At 41.5% G+C, this 22,407-nt stretch overlaps 2 protein-coding genes across 3 annotated transcripts; both read left to right on the top strand.

Moving 5' to 3' along the window:
• The first annotated feature begins 1,909 nt into the window (after window positions 1–1,909).
• Window positions 1,910–19,398, top strand: LOC115364432 (uncharacterized). 2 transcript variants are annotated; one of them, XR_003928668.1, is made up of 12 exons: window positions 1,910–2,100; window positions 4,038–4,134; window positions 4,425–4,548; window positions 5,056–5,213; window positions 5,711–5,853; window positions 6,737–6,914; window positions 7,409–7,548; window positions 8,446–8,608; window positions 8,958–9,108; window positions 10,668–10,680; window positions 17,291–17,298; window positions 19,387–19,398. XR_003928668.1 is itself a non-coding variant. In XM_030059005.1 (9 exons), exons 1-9 carry the CDS (start codon window positions 2,084–2,086, stop codon window positions 9,021–9,023), a joined length of 1,086 nt encoding a protein of 361 aa, XP_029914865.1. In that variant the 5' UTR covers window positions 1,911–2,083; the 3' UTR covers window positions 9,024–9,399. The 2 variants fall into 2 exon arrangements, 1 of the variants encoding a protein (XP_029914865.1); XM_030059005.1 differs by lacking the exons at window positions 10,668–10,680; window positions 17,291–17,298; window positions 19,387–19,398 and having other exon boundaries at window positions 1,911–2,100; window positions 8,958–9,399.
• LOC115364431 (uncharacterized) lies at window positions 10,405–17,229 on the top strand. Its single transcript, XM_030059004.1, has 5 exons — window positions 10,405–10,533; window positions 11,723–11,976; window positions 13,464–15,959; window positions 16,055–16,147; window positions 17,086–17,229. Exons 2-5 carry the CDS (start codon window positions 11,730–11,732, stop codon window positions 17,112–17,114), a joined length of 2,865 nt encoding a protein of 954 aa, XP_029914864.1. The 5' UTR covers window positions 10,405–10,533; window positions 11,723–11,729; the 3' UTR covers window positions 17,115–17,229.
• Window positions 19,399–22,407: the final 3,009 nt, after the last annotated feature.

Below are 22,407 nucleotides of genomic sequence, written 5' to 3'. Positions count from 1 at the left end.
GTAATCAAACGAAAACAGCAACTTCACAGCCAACGTCCGAACGGAGCCGAGCGGAGCCGAGCTGAGCCGAGAGGAGCCGAGCGGAGCTGCGGCAAGACGGACACACTGAGCCGGGAACGGAGCGGCCTGGTGTTCAGAGTAAAAGCCTGAGCTTATTACGAGAAGTCATGGGGAAAATCAGTAATGCGCTAATTCATATTCTAAATATGTTAATCATGTATTTAGAGATGTTAAACATTGAATGGGGTCAAAATGAGCCCAAAGATAATCAGACTGCTACAGAAAACCTATATTCTATGGATTAACCCTGTATTCTGCAAGTATATAAGTGAAGCCCCATTTATTTCCTGTTGATTCTCACCTGTTTCTATCAGACCATAAATGCTGATTTATCTCTCTGCGTTCTATGATTATTGCAAATCCTAGACTGAAAACTGTTTGCTTCGACAACAAATGCGTTACCCACAACTTTTCATGATTAAATTACTTAAAAATCTTATTGGACTGAAGAACAAAAGCTGTTGCTGATGAAATATGACGCAAAAGGAAATTATGTCAGTCTTATATTGAGAGTCTTTAAACACTGAATGGGGTCAAACGGACGCCAAAGATAATAATAATTGGGTTAAGCTGACTCTGGTAGTACGCTCAATGGCTCACTCAGGGTTTTATTGTGAAAGATATGCCCGGATGTACTGTATTATATTCCTCCTGACTTGACGGATCATGCGCGCGGCTCTTCCCACGTTGGGACCCGCAGCGTCCCGGGTTGCTATGCAACGGGAGGCAGACTCCCAGCAGCCGCAGGATGATCCATCAGCTGTCGGTCAGGCTTTATCTCACTCCACTGCCGTATTACATCTGAAGTCACGTTTTTCCACCCAATGCAAAATTATAGCATATTTGATTTCACCCGCTTGCGATTCAGGAAGCCATACAGATCCTGTTATCCACCACCTGAGAGCTGAGGCGAGGTTTATTTTGTGTTAGGAAGACTGCAGGGCATCTACCTTTTTCTTCCTCCCACTCGACATGAATGCAACATCAGCCTCCAATCCGCATCTAAGTCAACTTAGCTGAATTTAGCCCTGTTTTGAATGAATGGTGTCATAATATCTCCTAACTTCCAGGTAAAACATAGAACAAACAACCCAAATAACATTTTATTGATAAACAAACAAACAAACAAACAAGCATCAAAATTCAGATGTCATTCTCCGCTACATTCAAGTCTAAAGTCCCATTTCATGTAACAGTTCACAGGCAGAGATGGACTGCATTCAACGTGGGGCTAAACATAACAAACCCCGAGCAAACACAACCTCAAAACCTTATGTTTTATTTAAATAGCTATTTAGGAAGTCAACAAGACACATAAAGTAGCTGACACGCAAACTTGGGAGACGATTTATATTCTAATAATTTTTTTTTGTGGTTTAAATTACTGGGGTTGAATTGACCCCAACTGATAAAAAAAAAAAAAAAAAAATGTTAGTGTATTTGAAGGTAACACGAGGGTTAGTGGATAGAGTTTTAGTTTGCAGCTCGCCGTTATCAGAATCAGAATCAGAATACTTTATTGATCTCCAAGGGGAAATTACTTTTTGTTACAATAACAACTCCCATTCAAAGTGTAAAGTAAAAAGAGCAAATAGTCAAGAAAATAAAGACAGGAATATAAATATAAATATAAATATATATAGAATAAAAAGAAAGAAAAAAAATATATGTACAAGTGCAAACATGGACAGGAGTTATTGCACTATAGGTTATTGCACATAAGTATGGTATTGAATATGGATTATTGCACAAAATTAAAATTGAGAAAGAAGAAAAATAATAATAAGAAGAAGAGCCGTGGCGTTGATGGAGAGGGAGAGGGGATAAGAATCACCAAGAGGGACTATTTAAGTTCTTAAGAAACACACAAGTTGGTGGGTCGAATTTAAGAAAGAGTAAAATGACATGATGTTACACTCTTGTACTGTAGGTGGCGGTGTGCACCTTCAGCTGTTTGCAAGCCGCCAGTAACCCGAGAGAAGAAGAAGAACAAGAACCGTGGCGCTGGTATTTGAAAACAGAAATGGCCGTTGCTCAACAGTAAGCCTTTTCAAAATGTTTATACTTTAAATTTCATTGTCTGTCGCTTACACCGGTGATTTTTTCTTTCAAACGGTTAACTATCTCACTTAGCTAACTTTCGGCATCTGAAAACAGAATGAAATAAGACGGTAACGTTAAATTACCGACGATAATGCTAACTACCCCGCAGTAACTTAAAGCGAAGCTAGCAGAGTTTATTTTTAGTTTTCAACCAAATGTCAGTTTGACACTGCAGGTCTTATCTGACTTCATATAATCTTCTTCTTAGATCCATTTTAGTGAGATGATTAATCTGAGATGCAGCTCAGCACCGTGTGTCATGTTATTATAGTCATAAATCCGTAATACACACTGTGCTTTGGTTATGAGCCTTTTTTGTATATGGGGTCAAACATTATGATGGTCATTTCCATGAACGATTATCATCAATCAATCAAATTTTATTTATATTGCACCTTTCAAACAAATGCATGATATTCAAGGTGCTTTACATCTTGATTGACAAATAAGCATAAAATAAGAAGTGAAAGGACAAGGAGACCGATGCACACTCATAAAATATGGTTAATTTAAAATAAATAAATAAAAATAAAATAAAATACTGAATAAAATATTAAAAAACAATATGGAACGATTTAAAACAATAAAGACACAGCAATAATAAAATAACTCAAGAATAAGATACCGAATAAAAATATAAAAACAATATGAAATAATTTAAAACAGTAAAAACACAGCAATAATAAAATAACTCAAGAAATAAGATACTGAATAAAAATATAAAAACAATATGAAATGATTTAAAACAACAAAGACACAGCAATAATAAAATAACTCAAGAATAAGATACTGAATAAAATATATATATAAAAAAAGATGAAAAATAATAAGATAGAATGTAGAATATAATAGAAACTGTCAATAAATAACAATAAAACAAATACAGATAAAATAATTAATAGTAAATAAGAAGTAGAATACCTATAAAACTATAAAATTCTAATATTATAAGACACTACATAAAGGCCAGACCAAAGAGATGGGTTTTTAGTCTACGTTTAAAAGTTTCAATGTTTCCGGCTCCTCTCAGATCCTCCGGCAGGCTGTTCCAGAGTTCCAGAGAATGGAGATTATGTCTCATAAGTTGGTGCAGCAATGTTTATGTTGATACCATTTGTTACACAGAGTTGGTGCAAAATTTAACCATTTTTGACCACTCGAGAATTAATAAAATTGGTTAGAATCCCTTCAAAATACCACATTAGGACACCGAGACCTCGAGGACCACCATAGAAAAATACATGCTTTGATTTAGTGTCAAAAAAACATTTGGTGATTTCTGTAACAATTGCATTTTTCAGTGATTGGATGGCGAGCATCCTGTTTTGGAAGTTGCTCAGGAGCTCCCTTTATTGTGAATACATCCCTTCCTGGAAGCCAGACGTCCTCTGAACGGCCTCGCTCTCTAGTTTATTGTGGTAAAGTTTCATGAGGCTGTGATTATCCTAGAGGTCACTAGAGGTCATTTTATACAGTGACATCAAGTTTGAAAAAAAGTCTCTGCCTGCAGTGAAATGGCTGCTATGGGGGCCAGCATCATCACACATGAATCAAATGTGGCTCATTGAATCCACAAGAGTCTCAGCTTTCCAGTCAAAGCCAACTGATGCAGCTCCAAGACTGTTTAGGCCCCAGTCTGCACACACACACCATTTTACAACAGGCCACAAGAACACATGTGGACTGCAGGCTTTGTGGCCCAAACTGCATGGGATTAGCAGGAGGTGGGCATGTCTGCAAAGGGGAGAGCCGTCAGCCAGTCATCTTTTTTCAGTTGGCTGGATCTCATGTTGCCTTCAGGGCCTGTTAGAAAGAAGAGATTGCTCGACAAAGCCACGTTGTGACGCATTGCTCTGTGTTGCTGTTCACCTCAGGGTGCTGGAGCGATGTGACCCGGCTCTGCTGGAGCTGTACGGAGACTCGGAGCAGGCTGACTGCGTGGAGGCGGCCAGGATGGTGCCATATCTCATGGTCTGTCTGTCTGTCTGCCTGTCTGTCTCTGTCTTTAACATCTTTTATTCTCTCTGTCTCGTGTTTCTCTTCTCGCTCTCTCTCTCTCTCTGATCCAGCTCACGAGTGGCTGCTTGTGTGTCTATCTGCACAGCTCTGCTGCTGAGAGAAAAGGTTTATGTCTTAATTGTGTGTGTGTGTGTGTGTGTGTGTGTGTGTGTGTGTGTGTGTGTGTGTGTGTGTGTGTGTGTGTGTGTGCGTGCGTGTGTGCGCGCGTGCGTGTGCGTGTGCGTGTGCATGTGCATGTGCAGGACAGCCGTCGTATCCACAAGGTCCTGTGGCGTCAGCTGTCTGTCCTGGACTCCATGACGGCTGTACTAGCAGAACTGGACTCTGCTCGGCAACTGCTGACAAAGCCCTGCCCCCCCAACCCTGGTACACACACAGACACACACACACACACACACACACACACACACACACACACACACACACACACACACACACAGTATGATGATGATGGTGGTGATGATGTAAATCATGATGCTGTGGCCTTCACACTCACCACATCTCAACCCAGCTGGGAGACTTTGGACTCTCCAGCACCATCATCGAAATACCAACTGAGGGAATATCTTTTGGAGGAATGGATCTCCATCTCCTCCAGCCGAATTTCAGACACTTGGAGAATCTCTGCTGAGGAGTGTTGAAGCTCTTCTTGGAGCTCCCGGTGGCCAAACACCTCACTAAGACACTTTACACTGTCTTTTTCTTTCATTTGTCACCCGTCTGTGTGTATCCTGTCCACTGCAAAGGCTTGTGAAGTTGCTGATTTCCATTTCTTTACTGCAAGTGCATCTCCAAGTTTGTGCCTGTATGCTTTTATGACTGTGAATGTGTGTGTGTGTGTGTGTGTGTGTGTGTGTGTGTGGGTGTGGTCAGACAGCGCAGCTCGCAGCCGGTGGAAGGCTCTGAAGGCGGAGAGCCGTAGTGGCGTGGAGCAGACAGAGGCTCTGCTCACCGCCCTCCAAGCCCGCATGGAGCAGATTAACACCAGACGACACACACTCACACAGCTCATCCAGCAGCTGCAGAAGAAGGTACGCACACACACGCACACACACGGGTCACATCATAGTTTTCCTTCATAAAGTGAATAAATCTGGAAATTATGAGGAGCAAATGTCAACAAATGTGTTAATTCTTTTTTCAATTAATCAATCAATCATTTAGTGTATAAAGGGTTAAAAATAAAAAAATAATGTCAAACTCTCATGGGAAGTGATCAGAATCCAAAGTTGTCATTTTATAATGATATGCATGGAGAATAGGAAGATAAACTTCACATCTTAGTGATCTTAATGAAGGAATTGTCTGGCATTTTTACTTGATAAATGACCAAAAAGTTTGCCAGGCTATCATTGATAAGTTTTCTGTGGATTGACCAATTTATCGATTAATTGTTTCAGCGGAAAGCATTCTCTTATTAAAATAGTCTGAGGTCGGAGTCTGAAGCTCTTTGTAAACTCTGTTTTTATGTAAATATTTTATAAATTATTTTTGAAACTCTCTTCCCTCCCCTTTTGCTCTCTGACAGAAAGAGCAGAGCGAGCAGCTGGAGGAGTCGCTGCAGAAGGCCCACAATGCTTTGCGTGTGTCTAAAGGTCAGCTGGCTCAGCTGAGGGCGGAGTCGGACGCGGTGCTCGGTCGCCTTGGCAACTGGCAGCTTCTCAAAGATGAGTGAGTGACATGTAATACTGACAAGTAATATTGTTTCAATTATTTTGCTGAATATTAATATTGTAAAACTGCAGAATCAGACTTCTCATTACTACACATCTTTCTACATTATATTTTTACCAAACAAGAAATCTTACAATAAATAAGATATTAAATTAGATTTAATTAAGATATTTAAGACCAGACTGTAGTGTTTTTTGTTTTGTTTTTTTGTCTCCAGCAAACCAGTATGTCTGAAAATCCATTCTGGCCTGCCAGCAGAGCTCTGAGAAAATACTTTGAGTCTGACTGTACTCATAGACTTTATTATCTATTCAAGAGCTTCATTTTTTTTAAACCTGCGCTTATGGATCTCAGAACCTGTAAACAATCCTGAAACTTACCTGTGCTTTATGGAGACTTTTACACTCATAATTATATAAACCAATACCAAGTCGCTAGGCTGTGCCATTTTCCATTTTCACCTCTTTTCTCTCTTTGCTGTCAACGTCCGGTTCAGAAAGTACCACTGCCGATAAATGCATCTAAAGTAAAAATTAATTTTAAAAAAAATTGTTTATCTTGTCGCTCAAAGTCTGCAGCTTCACCACATTTTCAAATTGGAGCTCAGAAACAAAATAATCCAGATAATCCAACAGGAGCCTCATGGGAATGAAATGGATCCCTCATTTCCATCCGAAAATGCATTTTTTTCACCTTAACTTTCTGTTTTGTTCAGCCAAGCTGCTGTGAGCCCAGAGGCAGGGCTGACTGTGTTTTTTTACAAATGGAGTTTGGCCTCTCAGCGCCCTCTAGTGGTCAGAAATCACTGAGTGCAGCTGTAAGTTCATGAGTGTGAATAGATTCTTGTGATGTGCTGATCAAAGTTCCTGTTGACCTCCAGCCTGCAGGACTATGTGTCCAACGTTCAGGATGCCTCGCAGATTAAAGTTGTGTCGGTCAGCCAATCAGAACTGTGTGTCGAGCTGCGGCCCCGCCCCCACGGAAACCTCTCGTCCAGCGAGCTGCAGCCGCTCAAGCTGTCAATCAGCTATGACCACAACGACCGCTTCAGGCTGCAGGTGAATTTGTAATCAAATACCCTGATACTCCACACTAGACGCTGAATATGTGATGATTATTTATTTAGAATTACTGTATATACCTTAAAGATATTCAGAAACCTACCCGTACATTTTATGTGTCTTTTTTGTCATTTATGTGAATCGCTGTTGCAGTTCCTTTGATCATACAGTAAATAAAGTAATCTATTTATCTAGCTCATATTTATAGTAGTAAAACCCATATATCTGTGAGCAAATTACAAGTACTTATCAGGTACTGCATTTCACTAACACAAATAATCTAAAAATTGCAGAAATGCCCTTTAAAAATATTCGAACCCATCCCTTCCCATTCACCATTCTGCCAGGAAATTAAGCTGTTAGAATTCAAACAGAACCTCCAGATGATGCCTTGCTACAGGACTGAATGATCCGCCATCCACACACACACACACACACACACACACACACACTGTGAGAACCTTTCTCAGAATGGGACTTTGCCTCTGCAGGTGAACCAGGAGACGAGCGGCATGCTGGAGGAGTGTGTGCGGGGCCGGCTGTCGGAGCTGAGCGCCGCCCTGCTGGAGGTGATGCAGCGCTACAGCAGCCAGGGCGACATGCTGGCAGAGATTCAGGCGCTGCACTCCAGGTGGGAGAAACTTTGTGTACTAATAAACATTAAACTCTAACTTCATGAAGCTTTTATTCAAATCAGACACGAGTAGTGGAACGGTCCAGCAGAGGTGAGAGGTGAGACGGCTGATCCTGCTGAAACATGTCTGATTCACATGCAGACCAGAGGTTCTCAAACCTCGGCTCGGGGCTCCCTCTGACGTCCTGCTTCTTTTAGGAGGCTAAAAACATTTTTTAAAAACTTTGTTTGTTTATTATATCATCCTCTCTCATCCTCACCTTCTCTCTCTGTCTCTCTTTCTCTCAGAGAGAGAGAGAGAGAGAGAGAGAGAGAGAGAGAGAGAGAGATTCTGCCTGCAGTTCCCTTACTGAGCACTAGGTGGCACCAATGCCTCTTTTGTTTACCACATTGTCTTATGTGAAGTCAGGCTGGGCGTTATGGACAAATCAAATATCAAATCTTTAACTGAGCACCTCACAATTGTGATGATTTTATACAGACGATTATTGGTGCTAAGATGTTTATACGTTAAATAAACAATCGTTAGTCATGGATATGATGACAAAGGAGGCACTAGTTCTGTTTGCAAGAAGAAAATAAGAACAGCTACAAGAGTCTAATAAGTTCAGACAGTTTAATCTCTTTACTGTGTTGCAGCTTTAAATCCAGGAAAAGACAACACTTATATCACAATATTATCATATCTAATCCCAGGCCATAGCTTGTTTCATATCACAATATCAATATATTACCCAGCCCATAGAAACTGAATGGGATTTCATTGGTTTCATTCAATTTCTATGGCCTAGCCCTGATGTGAGCTGCAGTTTTTCTTATGTGTATTGTTTAATGATTTTTTTAAAAAAACAAATTGATATATATATTTATTTGTGTGTGTGTGTGTGTGTTCAGTTTTGCCATCGACTGGCGTCCGGCTCAGAGGCAGCTGGTGTACCTGAAGTCGGCGGCGGTGGTTTGTTTCCTGCAGGTGGAGGAGGGATACCCGGGCAGCGGCCGAGCCAAACTCACCGCAGTGCACAGAGACACACAGCCGGTGGACACTGCCACGCTGCAGGTAACACCACAGGCTGAGTGTGTGTGTGTGTGAGTGTGTGTGAGTGAGTGGTTTACAGTAGTGGATGATGAATATCCAGCCATCAAAACCATTCATCCCACACTTCCTTGTCTGTGGGAAGCAGAGCCAGGAGGGATTGTACAGGAAAGGAAATTATTCTGCCGTTTGTTTCAATATGGCAAACTCACACACACACACTCACACACACACACACACACACATATGTTGAGAACGTGTGGTGTGGAAAAGAAATGACTGTGGATAAATCTGGGATGGGTTCATAATAAAAATACCACTGAGTTAGCTAACTCTCTCTCTCTCTCTCTCCCCCTCTCTCTCTCTCTCTCAGCCTCACCAGGAGAACCCGAGCCTGACTGACTGGCTGGTTTTCCTCTGCAGCAGTCCGCTCATCTGAAGAACAGCCAGACAGTCTCCTCTCTGCTTGTCTTTCCTCAGTCAATATGAAAACATTGTGTGTGTGTGTGTGTGTGTGTGTGTGTGTGTGTGTGTGTGTGTGTGTGTGTTGGTTATTTGGTAGGTCTCCAGACTGAACTGAATGACTGAACTCTGTCACTTCCCTCAGTCCTTTAAACCGGATAGACAAACAGGAAGCCTGGGAGGGAGAGAGGATTTTCTCTGGATCCCACCAGCGGGACGGACGTCTACCAGTCTGTATTTTTATGTCTGTTTTTTTACATGTGTGTTTTTTCAATGTCAGGTGATGTTCAGTGTTTCTGTCGGTGTCATATGTGATCACTGTGTGAACATAAATAAACTTTTTACACCAAGAAGCCTCAGAGTTCTGGAGTCTCTTACTGTGTTGAGTTTGAGTCTCCTCTCCAGTCTGTTCAGCCGTGGTGACTCTCACTGACTACCTAGTTCTTCTTTTTTCAATCTTTATTGAAAAAACATGTTAGACATGTGCTCAACATAATGTACTAAGAAACAGGAGTATTAATTAAAATAATTAAAAAAAAAATGCCATTGGAAAAATTTGATTCCATAAATACAAAGTCAATATAGAATGAAACAACATGTAAGGCATACGTCTTTAAAGAGTCCACAGTATGGTTGGACAGGTGTGTCAGATTTTTATTTTTTAATGTTTATAAGTTTGATGGTTGGTTCTCTTGTTTCAATCAAACTTTATTTATATACCGTCAAATCACAACAGAAGTTATCTCATGACGCTTTACAGGTAGAGCAGGTAAGGACCACGCTCTACAAATTGTTTCTGCCAAAGCAGAGAGACACCGGGGCTGTGTCCCGTCATCCAGCCAAACTCCCAGGCCCACCGCTGAGATGGAAACTGGGCTTTGAGCTGTGCTGAAGAAGAGTTTCATAAGCAGGCTAGACACTTTGGGCAATGTTTTAAGTAGAGAGGATATCCAGATCTATAGCTGGAACAGGGATTCCAGTGATCTTCCACCTGACCCACCAGCTGCTGGAACACACCTGTCCCTAAGTTTTTCCATCAAAATAACTGAAATCAATCAGAATAAATAATCTGTGGCGGCCATATCAGCCATATCATGAGGATATGACTGAAATGTCAGTGCTCTTTTGCTCCCCTATGAATTAAAATGTGATTAATTGTCGGCTTTGATGTGACAGAACAACTTAACACTTAAAAGAAACAAAATATAGGCAAACAATAAAATGATGAAAACAGCTATGAAATCCTTTCGCTATTAATTCTCCTTATCTAGTGATTTAGTTAGTGAAAGGAACATGATCTATCCTCAGGTATTATGGAGGTGACTTGTTAACCCAGGTGAGCTGCTGGAGGACACACCCCTCCCCTCTCATCAGCAGATACTTGAGCTCAGGTGTGTCAGTGCCTCACTTTTACTCACTTTCAATCTTGTTGCTGAAGCTGAAGCTCCTGGCCTCAACCTCAATCTCGTCTCCAGCGGCTCAAAAAGGTGAATTTGCTCCTGGCTTTACTAAATTACGTTGTTTATAGTATGAAGCTATAAGCTCACATGATGCTGTTTTTTTGTGCACAGTTATGACTGTATGATCTCCTGGTTGTGGTGATTCAAAACCTTTGAAAAATGAGAACCGCCTCTGTGTTTTCCCTTCCTCTGGTTAAAAAAGGGCTGGTTGTTCGCTTAAGTCTGAGCAACAGAGAGGAGAAGCTACTTCTTCTGGACATGTGCACTCCTCTAGTTATAATTTGTCCACATATTGAGTGCATAAATGAACATAATTTTCGGAAGGTCAACATTTCTGTATCTTAAATCCTTTTTTTTGATTGGTATGTAGCATTCTAATATTTTGAGACACTGGATTTTTGATTTTCATGTAATGCAAGCCATAATCATCAAAATTAAAAACAAAAAAGGCTTGAAATACTTCACTTTATGTGTAATGAGTCTACAATCTATTCAAGTTTCACTTTTTGAATTAAATTACTGAAAAAATTAACTAATCAAATTTTTTGAGATGCACCTGTAGTTTTTTTCACACATTACAAAACACATTGTTAAAAAAAAATCAATCAATCAATCAATAATATGATCCAGCAATAAGACGACACCGCTGGCCAAGACATACTTCATTCTATTTTTTTTTTTATTATTATTATTGTTGTTGTTAAGCTGTGTTTATCTTACAGACACTCCAAATTTTGCGCTTTTCTCTAAATGAAAAAATTTAAAATTACACATTTCATCACCAAGCCTGCATGCAGTTTACACAGTTGGCCAGCAGAGGGACTGTTTCACCACTTTTGTACACACACACACCTCTCCCTCTGTGGCCAAGTGTGTGTGCGGTGTAAACTAAAACTAATGTGGAGGACTTTATTCCTGCGATGGAATGCTGGTGTGAAGAAAGTCTGAAATCTCTGAAAGTTCATTTTCATATCATAGTGGAATGAATGGAAACCAGCGGCTGGAGAAAAGGGAGGAGAAATAATCTGGCACTTGTAAAATATGACTGCTTGCTTTAGGAAAAGATTAGAGGAAACATTTTGGAGAGATTACACTGAACATGCAGAATCACTGGGCATGTCCTTTTTGAACTTTTAGTGTATTTGAAGGTACCGACCACCAAAGTTGTCAAGTGCAGCTTTAAGGTTTGTGATGTTCTTGTCTCCCCCCCGTCTAGGTTGGATATGGAAACGGAGTGTGTTAACAGACCTCCACCATCTCATCCACAAACTAACAGAAGGAACCCAGCCGGTACAAGTGCTGTAAACTCTGGGCAGCAGGGTCCAGGACTATCAGCCCATCCCCAACCCTTCATCCCCCTTCAGCCCCAGCCTGTCTACTATGTGCCTCCTGCGCCTCCACCCTCTCTCCTCCACTACCAGTGGCCCGGGCCCTTCCAGTACAACCCTTTTACTGGCTTCCCCGGCATGGGTGAGTTTGCTAGTGTCTTGCTTCAAGAGCATAGTAGCCTTAAAGGGATGCATCACCCATTATGCAGAACTTTTTCTATCAAATATTCACCGTGTGATGCCTTCAAACCCCGATAGAGAAAGTGTTATGGTTTCACAACAGCAGAACACGATCAAAAGACATTTAAAACATTTAAAAACCTCATGCTCATCATGCTGTGCTGAGTCTTCGGTGTCTAGTTGTATGTTCAGCACTGCCAAAGCATGCGTATTTTGGCTCAAATCTTTGCTCAGTAACCACAAGTCCACAAACATGTGCTTGTGCATGCACACTTTGTGCCTGTGCATGAGAGACCTCTGCAGAAATGGCGTCTGCAGCAAGATTTGAATGAAAATGCATTGTAGGTTTCCAATGAATGGAGCCTTAGCTTGAGGCTGTAATGATTCGCCTCATTCTTCTGCACAGGACCGCTCGATAAAACTGTTTACTTAGCACAGAAACAATTGGTACAGAACACTTGGCCATTAACTGAGCCAAACCTGAATTGTTAATAAAAAGAAAGAAGTCAAAAACATTTCTGGGCTCCACTCTCCGCTTGCCTGGCTGACACCAGGTTACCACACCCACTCTTCTCTAGCCAGAGCATTAACCAAAGGTGAGCAGTCAGTGAAAAACAACAGTCATATTCACCTGTTCCCAAATATTAAAAACTTAATATAAATGAGATTTCATGCATTTAAATTCTCTACTGTAATATAAATATTACAGTAGAGTATTATTAAAAATATAATTTCCACTACCTAACCATGTAAATTACTCTAGTTTCACATATGAATCTAAATTATTGCATGTCAATTAGTCAAACAACAATAACCTATATTTAGTCTCCTACACACATGTTCTGTTGTAAAATTATGGATCTGTTTTATAAAATAGGTGAAGTATCCCTTTAAGACCCCATGAGATGGCACTTCCCTCATTTTATGTACTTCCTGTTGAAAAAGGATGTTGGGGTGGGATGTGACGCAGGGAGGGATCACTCACAAATAAAAGCCAATGACTTAGGAGATAAGGAGCGAAACGCAACTTCTTCTGAAGGGATAGGTGGAAGAATGAGATTGTTCAAAAATATGAAGATTTTTATTGGTTTAAATTTAGAATTACACCACTAGTCCAGCAGGTGGTCACCATCAAAGAATACGTCTTACAGGATGTAAAAGTCATGTGACTCTTCATGGGGACTGTGATAAGTCAGTTCACATGTTGAGATTCGTGCAGAAGTTTTCATTTAAAACATTGTTACCTCTTTTTTTTTTTTTTTTTTTTTTAACTAAGGTTTGATTTAAAAAAAAAAAAAAAAAAAATGGCATAAACCTCAGCACATGTGCCGAATTATTGAGGCTATTTTGCTTTGATTACAATATGATGGTTGCTTTTGAACCAGCGAACAAAGGTAAACTTAAGTTTATACAACTACAACCAATGTATTTTTTCTCCTCATTTCTCAGGCTATGGTATGGTCATATCCCCGTTCCCCCCGGCGCCTTACATGGAGGCTCCAGGCTACGTCCTCCCCCACCCTCACGTTCAGCCCGTCAATTACCGGCGCTTCCCCCATCCTCAGGTTCCTGCTGCCAGAGCACCCTGCCAGAGCCAAAACCAGAACCACAGATTCCGCACTCAATACGTTTCTGGGATCAGACAGACTGTCAACGCGGAGGTCCAAACAGAACCGGCACTGACCAGAAACATCGGTAGTTCTGGGCAGAGAAGCCCACTGGCCGGTTCAGAGTCTGGGCACGGGACTACCTCCCCTTCCTCGTCAAGCTCCAGCACAGAGGCCATACAACGGGGCCATACAGAGGTGGAGAACCACACGGTACCCTGCAGAAATGCCAGACATGACTGCCTAGTTAACACGAAAAGCCCAGGTAGAGGCACAGCCAAAGACGGGTTCAAAACTTCATCTCCAGCTCTTGTCACCAAAGAGAGACGAGTGTCTTTCCCTGATATTCTGATGAGTTGGGAAGGCAGCACGCCGCCGGTGACAATGCCGAAAACGGCAGACAAGGCGTTAGATCTGCCGGCCGCCCCTGAAGAAACTGAGGCTGAGCATGAGAAGACGGTTAATCTCAATCCGGCTGAGCAACAGAGCAGTCAGGCGGCGGTTGATGGTAAAGACACAAAAGATTGTGACACTGAAAATGTTTTAATTTCCAAGGAAAGACAGGCCCTCCACCAAATCCTCAAACTGCCTTTTCCCCTCCAAGAGCTGCTGTCAGAAACCAGGAGAGAGAACGAGTCTGCAGGGCTGGTCGGTTCAGTCAGGACTTCCATCCCCTCCAGAGAGAGGGCGGTTAGGCATGAACTGCTAAATTCCCTGAATGAATCCCAAAGAGTCCCTGACGCTGATCAAGAAAACAGTGAGTCTCTTCTACTTGAAAAGACAACAGAGAGCCTTCCTGATCAAGTGTCTTTTAGGTATGTTCAGATCAAGAGAAAACTGAATGAATCTGTCTGGTCCGTGGACTCATTAGCCCCCTACATCCCCTCTCTGGACTGGCTGATACAGAATGGAGTCATAGAGCCTGACGTAATCATCGAAGAGATTGCGGCGAATGATGAAAATGGTGCCCTGTCAAGCCAAAATGACAGTGCAACTGAAAAAGTTATGAAAGAGAAAAGCTCTTCTGACCGAGAGGATGATGATGTCAGAACAGAGAGGCAGGTGTCTTGCCCTGATATTGTGATGAGCCGGGAAGGCAGCACGCCACCAGTAATTATGCCAAAAATGGCTGACAAGGTGTTAGACCAGCCGGCCTTCTCTGAAGAAGCTGAGGCCGAGCATGAGAGGACGGTTAATCTGAGTCTGACTGAGCAACAGAGCAGTCAGGTGGTGGTTGATGGTAAAGACACTCAAGATATGGACACAGAACATTTTTTCCTTTCCAAGGAAAGGGAGGCCCTCCACCACATCCTCAAACTGTCTTTTCCCATTAAAGAACTGAATGAATCCCAAAGAGTCCCTGATGCTGATCAAGAAAACAGTGAGTCTCTTCTACTTGAAAAGACAACAGAGAGCCTTCCTGATCAAGTGTCTTCTAGGTATATTCAGATCAAGAGAAAACTGAACGAGTCTGTCTGGTCTGTGGAGTCATTAGCCCCCTACATCCCCTCTCAGGACTGGCTGATACAGAATGGAGTCATAGAGCCTGACGTAATCATCGAAGAGATTGCGGCGAATGATGAAAATGGTGCCCTGTCAATGCAAAATGACAGTGCAATTGACAAAATGAAGAATGAAAGAAAGGGGCACACACAGGTTTTCCACAGGTTGTCCTCTGACTCTCTCCCAGTCATTGTGTCCCCATCCCGTTGGCTTGGTGACCGATGTAAAGTGAATTGCCACAACAGGTTCCCCTTGGCTTCTCAGCAGAATATTGATGCTGTTTTCAGTACGCCAGCTGAGACGTTAAACGCTGAAAAGAGGCCAGAAATGCAGTGTAAAGGTCACCCCTCTAAATTGGAGGGACAACTGAAGCAAAGCCTGAGTTTGGAGCCTCCAGTTAAGGATCACCTTGCTTCCCCACCTCCCCTGCAGAGTGAAAAAGGCTCATCTACAGAGAGCGATGCTGAGAAAAGTGGGTCTTCTGAACCTGGGGCCAATCAAAGCCTGAACCAGAAATGTGTTACTGTAATTGAGCAGCGGGAGCCAAACCCCTGCTCTCCTGAGCTAGAAGAACTCCCTGCCTCATCCCCGTTGAGTCACCATATCAAGGAGGTGAAAATGGAGCAGAAAACTGCAGTACGTGGGCATGAAGAAACCAGTCAGCTGAGACCTGAACTACTGGGTGTCAAGCTGGTCGAGCACAAATTGTCTCCATCGAAAGGAGACTTTGTGGACTGTGGTGTCCAGTGCTCTGAATTTCAGGAGGAGATTTGCTCCTGCGAAAACGGCAAGAATAAGACGGGGGTGAAAAGAAAGAGCCCATTTAAACACTCAGGTAAGGCTGCACTTTTACTCAACAACATGCAGCATCATTAACTGTTTAAGAAAACATTAAATATGATAATATTTTAACCACCAATTATCTTGCAGCAGACTCGAGGAAAGCCAACAAAGCTAAGGCTGTGGAGGAAGCCAGCGAGAATGGACACCTGAGGCGTGGACAGTGGAAGAGCAAGCAGCAAGGTATTGCCTCCTGCATCCCATAATAAACATGTCTCTGGTGTAGCATGATCCCTCCATCATTATTCAGCCTACATACTATGTAAAAATAAATCCTCACCTAAAGGCAATCAATAGCTGACTGAAAAATCAAACTTAAGATGCTGCATGTTTCAAATCCACTTTCAAACTTCTCCATCTCTAAAGTGCTGTGGTAAAGCCTCACCTGAAAAAGGGCTTTAGGTCTTTATCTATCTAAGGTCTTTATCTATTTACCTATAAAGTAAATGTAGGAATGTGATTATGGTTATTATGAAAATCCACATCTTCACATTTTGTTCCTGTTAAGTTAAATTGTTATGTTACTGAGTCATTGGCACAAGTTGCCATTGGTTAATGATCTTGAGCTTGAGACTAGTGATTTATAGCTGTTACTTATTCAAAACACAAAATACTCAAACAATACAAACCACCTGTCAAGTAGTAATAATAGACAGATTCAATATTGGACTTGGGCGAGCAAGAAAAAAAAAAAACAGATGATATGAGCTTAAAGTTATAAGTCAGGTGCATCAAATGAAAGTGAAAACACAAACGTCTGTTTACCAGTCTTAGTTACTGATGCACATCAATTTAGCAAAAAGAGGTCAAGGTGTGTGGTTATGCTCTACATTTGAAGTGAAACAGCCAGGATGTTTATGTTTTTTTTTTTTTTTTTTTTTTAAACTGATTTAGTACACACACACACACTCACACACACACACACACACACACACAGAGGCTGTGGCAGCTTTCAGCAGTTTACAGCCTGTTGTAAATTCACTGAAATGAACTCTGACAGGAATATAAAACACATAATTTACTTTATCTGCAAGTGACACTCGGATAGAGATGAGTGTTTTCATTCTTTTCCCCGGGGCTGTAACAGATTTTAATCCCGTGTATGTGTGGTATTCTTACAGGTGGAAATAAAAGGACCCAAAGATACTGAACACTGACCAGATTCTAAAACTCTTGTTTTTTTTTGTGTGTGTGTGTACGATCTTTTTAAAATGTAAATGTAATATGATTTTAATTGTAATAAATACTTTTATATTTTCAATACATCTGTTGTGGATGTGTGTTCATTTGTTCATCTGAAAGCTTTTGGTAATAATGATTCTTAAGATCTGTTTGTTCTGGACTGATTCTTTCAAGGACAAAAAAAGGTTATAAGTTACTTTTTTGTGCTTTGCTGAAGTGGATTCAGCCAACTGGACTTGTGCTTATCAAACTTCAGGAATGGAAACAAAATGTGCTGAAGGCGAGGCACACCAGACAGGCCGGGACAAAACCTTTTAGCTGCTGGCTCTGCACCTCCTCCAGCTGCTGGGGAAAAGGAAAGCTTTGGTTTTTTTTTTTTTTTTTTTTTTTTTGGTGTTGACAGCCAGAGGACAAACTGCTGGGTTGTATTCACTGACTGGTTCACGTATTGAAGCCAGTAAGACTCTGATGTACTTCTTTTGGTGCACATTAGCTGTCATTTGTAGTATAACATGAAATTCAAGTGAGCGTACCTGATAAAATGTGCATGTTAACTTGAGTTTAACAATTTCACGTGGCCTTGAAGACTTTGTTCTTGGTTCCTTGGAGTTCAGGCTGTCTTTGTTTTTGTTTTTTGGCAGTTTTGAAGATGTTTTGCAACATAATTGCAATATATCCTCAACTTTTATACATTCACTGAATATAAGCAAGTTCAACTTCTTTTTTTAAGCCACTTATCCTGATTAGGCTTGCAGGGGAGCTGGAATCTATCCCAGTGCTCGTTAGCAGAAGGCAGAGAGACACCCAGGACAGGTGGACAGTCCCTCGAAGGACAGACACATTCACACCTAGAGGCAATTTAGTCTCTCCAGTACATCTAACTTGTGTTATGTTAATAACTCCCCCCCAAAAAACCATCTGTTTTTGATTGATAGCATATTTATAATTGCTCCAGCATGCCAAGAACAGGCCAGAGCAAAATGACTGAGATCAGCATCACGTAGATGGAGAGATAGGAGGTATACAAGGAGGGGTGGGATGAAGGAGGGATGGAAGAGGAGGAGAAGAGGTTCACAAAGGTGTGGACCACAGTGTTTATTTTGGTTCCTTGGTATTTTCTCTCTGATATCTCTCATGGCATTGGAAAGAGACTCGAGCAGGAGAGGAAGTGTCATTATTATCAGCTGCTCTGTTCTTTGTCCGCCTTCCCTTCACCTGCACCTGCCGTTTTGCAATCTTACGGAAAATGTCCAAAGGCAGGTGCACAAACTGAATCCATATGTTGGTGCTGCTCCATAGAGGTGTTTAGGGCCAAGTATTTCACACAATTCACCAGGACTTTATTGCAGCTTCTATTAACTCACAGTATGCCCCGTATCAACTGGTCAAGTCAGATCTAATTATTTTCTTATTTGTTTACGTCTTTATTTGCTTCTATTTATGAATGTATGACTTTTCCCCACCCTGTTGTTTCAGCTCAAGTTCAAGTTTATTTAAAGCCCAGTATGGCTGTTTACAGTCTCAAAGGCCTTTACACGCCCACAAGTTAACAGGAAACAGGACGACGCCCCCTGACTTAATCCTCATAGCAGGCAAGAACCCCACCCCTCACAAAAAAAAGAAAATGAAAAAGAAAAAAAAAAGCTGGATTGATAATTTAGTCTTTAATACACAACCAGAAAATGCATCCTCTTCATGTCTTTCTTGGCTCGTAAACACCACTAACTACTATTGCAAGTGAAAACCTCTCCGTTTTGCCAAGTGTGTCGCAGTGTGTGTTGACGAAACCTTTGAGCGCTTGCAGTTTTCACACCTGCTCGTTCTGTGGCTGAGTGCAAACACCGCAAGTGTGGGTGCAGGGTGACAGCCTGCGTGTTCACAGCAGCGAATGGAAAAGATTTATGACCTGGATGTAGGTTGGATCAACTGATGTGCTGCAGCATTAGTCATTCATGGAGAGCAGTGCAGCAAATATTTATGTATATGACAATGTCACAGATAGTTACTTTCAAATAAACATTACCAGACAGGTCTGTCTGAGCAAAACACAACAAGTCTGGGTTACGTTAGTTTGTGAGAGAGATGTGATTCCTCTCTCTTTCTCTTTCTCTCTCTCTTTCTCTTTCTCTCTCTGACCCTCCTTTATGCCCCGCCCATCTCACCACCTGCTGCCATGCTATTGGTTGGTGGCGATGCTGAGGTTTTGTGGCAGCTAACCAATGGGAGAGCAGAGGAGGAAGTTGGTTATGTGGCTTCAGTTTGACCTACTTCTGATCCGTGTGACTGTCACACACCTGCTTTCAGTGCTGCTCTTTCTCTCTCTCTCTCTGTCTCTCTCTCCTCATATCAGATTATTTGCCTCACAACAAAGGAAGTGAAATACAGTGTAGTGCAGTGATGTGTACTGTAATGTAGTGCAATATTATTCATTTCGGAGTTCTGACTTCTGCAGCTTAGCATATCTGCAACACCAACGTTCGTGTCTTTGCTAAACAAAGGTGACATTAGTCCCATCCAGATCCTGCCAGCTGATCCGAGGAATCAAACTGCCTCCTCATGAGATCGGCCGTCTGAGCTTCAAACTCAAACGGATCATCTGGAAGTGATAAAAAGTAGGATGCCTGCATGGTCCCATGAATTCTCCTCTGAGCTGTTTAATATTTCCATTTTGATCTAATAAAGAGAAGATAATCTCATGAAGATCAAATTTAAAAATGAATGGGCGGAGCCAAAGAACCACTGTTTTTCTGTTGGTGTGGTCGCATTAGCACGACCATGATGTGGAAATGAGCTGTGCTCCCCATGCTCCATACTCATCAATGTATGGAGTCAAACCCAGGCGAGCAATTAATAAAAGCAATCGCATACAGCAACAGAATCATTTAACATTAGCTTTGTTTATTCCACTAATAATCAGAATAACATCTAAATCAGAGTAATAATGTTGCATGTGGGGGTAGGACCAAAATACAAGGGCAGGCAGGCGAGCAGGCTGGAGGAGAGCTGAAATATTGAATAAGAAACTCAAAACATCGGAGCCGAGTGGCTCGGTGGAAACACCAAGGACAGTGACACAGCAGGACAAAGCAACAGGCAAACACGAGGGACAAACAGGGCAGGACGAGAACTCAAAGTCCATAAACACACAGTCCAGGGGACACACAAGAGACCAAGAGTTCAACAAAAATCCAAAAACACAAAGTCCAAAAATGCATAACAGTGAGTGTCAGAATGCCTCATGTAACCACTTCAGTCAGAAGAGCCTGGCCCGATCACAGGGACTTTTCAGTCGGGTTGGGCTCTTTGTCCCCTTGTCCATTTGTCTCTTTATCTCTTGTTATCCTGTTGTCCCTTTGTCACGTCGTCTCTTTATGTCTCTATCTCTTTGTTGCTTTGTAACTTTATCACCTTGTCTTTCTGTCTCTTGGTCCCTTTGTCTCTTTGTCTATCACTTTGTCCCTTTATCACCTTGACTTTTTGTCTCTTGGTCCCTTTGTCTCTTTGTCTATCACTTTGTCCCTTTATCACCTTGTCTTTTTGTCTCTTGGTCCCATTGTCTCTCTGTCTATCACTTTGTCCCTTTATCACCTGATCTTTTTGTCTTTTGGTCCCTTTGTCACTTTTTCTCTTTGTCTCCTGGTCCCTTTGTCTCTTTGTCTGTCATTTTGTCCCTTTATCCCTTTGTCTTTTTGTCTCTTGGTCCCTTTGTCTCTTTGTCTATCACTTTGTCCCTTTATCACCTTGTCTTTTTGTCTTTTGGTCCCTTTGTCTCTTTGTCACTTTGTCTCCTGGTCCCTTTGTCTCTTTGTTTGTCACTTTGTCCCTTTATTACCTTGTCTTTTTGTCTTTTGGTCCCTTTGTCTCTTTGTCTATCACTTTGTCCCTTTATCACCTTGTCACTTTGTCTCCTGGTCCCTTTGTCTCTATGTCTATCACTTTGTCCCTTTATCACCTTGTCTTTTTGTCTTTTGGTCCCTTTGTCTCTTTGTCTTTTTGTCTTTTGGTCCCTTTGTCTCTTTGTCACTTTGTCTCCTGGTCCCTTTGTCTCTTTGTTTGTCACTTTGTCCCTTTATTACCTTGTCTTTTTGTCTTTTGGTCCCTTTGTCTCTTTGTCATTTTGTCTCTTGGTCCCTTTGTCTCTTTGTCGGTCCCTTTGTCCCTTTATCACCTTGTCTTTTTCTTTTTTTGTCTTTTGGTCCCTTTGTGTCTTTGTCCCTTTGTCTCGTGGTCCCTTTGTCTGTCTTTTTGTCCCTTTATCAGGTTGTCTTTTTGTCTCTTGGTCCCTTTGTCTCTCTGTCTGTCACTTTGTCCCTTTATCACATTGTCTTTTTGTCTCTTGGTCCCTTTTTCTCTTTGTCTGTCACTTTCTCTCTTGGTCCCTTTGTCTGTCACTTTGTCCCTTATCAGTTTGTCTTTTTGTCTATTTGCTGCTTTGTCCCCTGTTTGTATGTGTCCCCTTGTCTTTGTCTGTTTGTCCCTTTCTCTATATCTGTCTATTTGTAACTCTGTCACTTTTCTCTTGTCTTTATGTGACTTTGTGTCACTTACTTTGTCTCATTGACATTTTTTTCTTTCTTACTTTGTAACTTTGTCCCTTTGTCACTTTGTTTTTGTCAATTTTGTTAATGACAAAGAGATGAAGTGAAAAAGAGACAGAGAAAAAAAGGGACAAACAGACAAAGAGACAGTCACTTTGTCCCTTTGTCTCTTTGTTAATTTGTCTCTTTGTCACGTTTTTTGAATCATTGTCACTTTGTCTTTGTTATTTGGTCTCTTTGTCTTGTCTCTCCCATTGTCCCCTTGTCTCTTTGTCCCATTGTCTCTTTGTCACTTTTCATTTGTGACGTCTCTTTGCCTATTTGTCCCTTTGTCACTCTGTCTATTTGTCATTTTTGTCTCTTTGTCACTTTGTCTTTTTGTCCCTTTCTCACCTTGTCCCGTTGTGTCTTCGTCACTATGTCCATTTGTCATTTTTTGTCTCTTTGTCACTTTGTCTCTGTCCCTTTCTCACTTTGTCCTTTTGTCTCTTTTTATGTCTTACTTTGTCTCATTGTCACTTTTTCTTTCTTACTTTGTAACTTTGTCCCTTTGTCACTTTGTTTTTGTCAATTTTGTTAATGACAAAGAGATGAAGTGAAAAAGAGACAGAGAAAAAAAGGGACAAACAGACAAAGAGACAGTCACTTTGTCCCTTTGTCTCTTTGTTAATTTGTCTCTTTGTCACGTTTTTTGAATCATTGTCACTTTGTCTTTGTTATTTG

Source organism: Myripristis murdjan, chromosome 8 (assembly GCF_902150065.1).
Source record: "Myripristis murdjan chromosome 8, fMyrMur1.1, whole genome shotgun sequence".
Taxonomy (NCBI): domain Eukaryota; kingdom Metazoa; phylum Chordata; class Actinopteri; order Holocentriformes; family Holocentridae; genus Myripristis; species Myripristis murdjan.
This window is presented reverse-complemented; position numbering and strand designations above follow the sequence as displayed.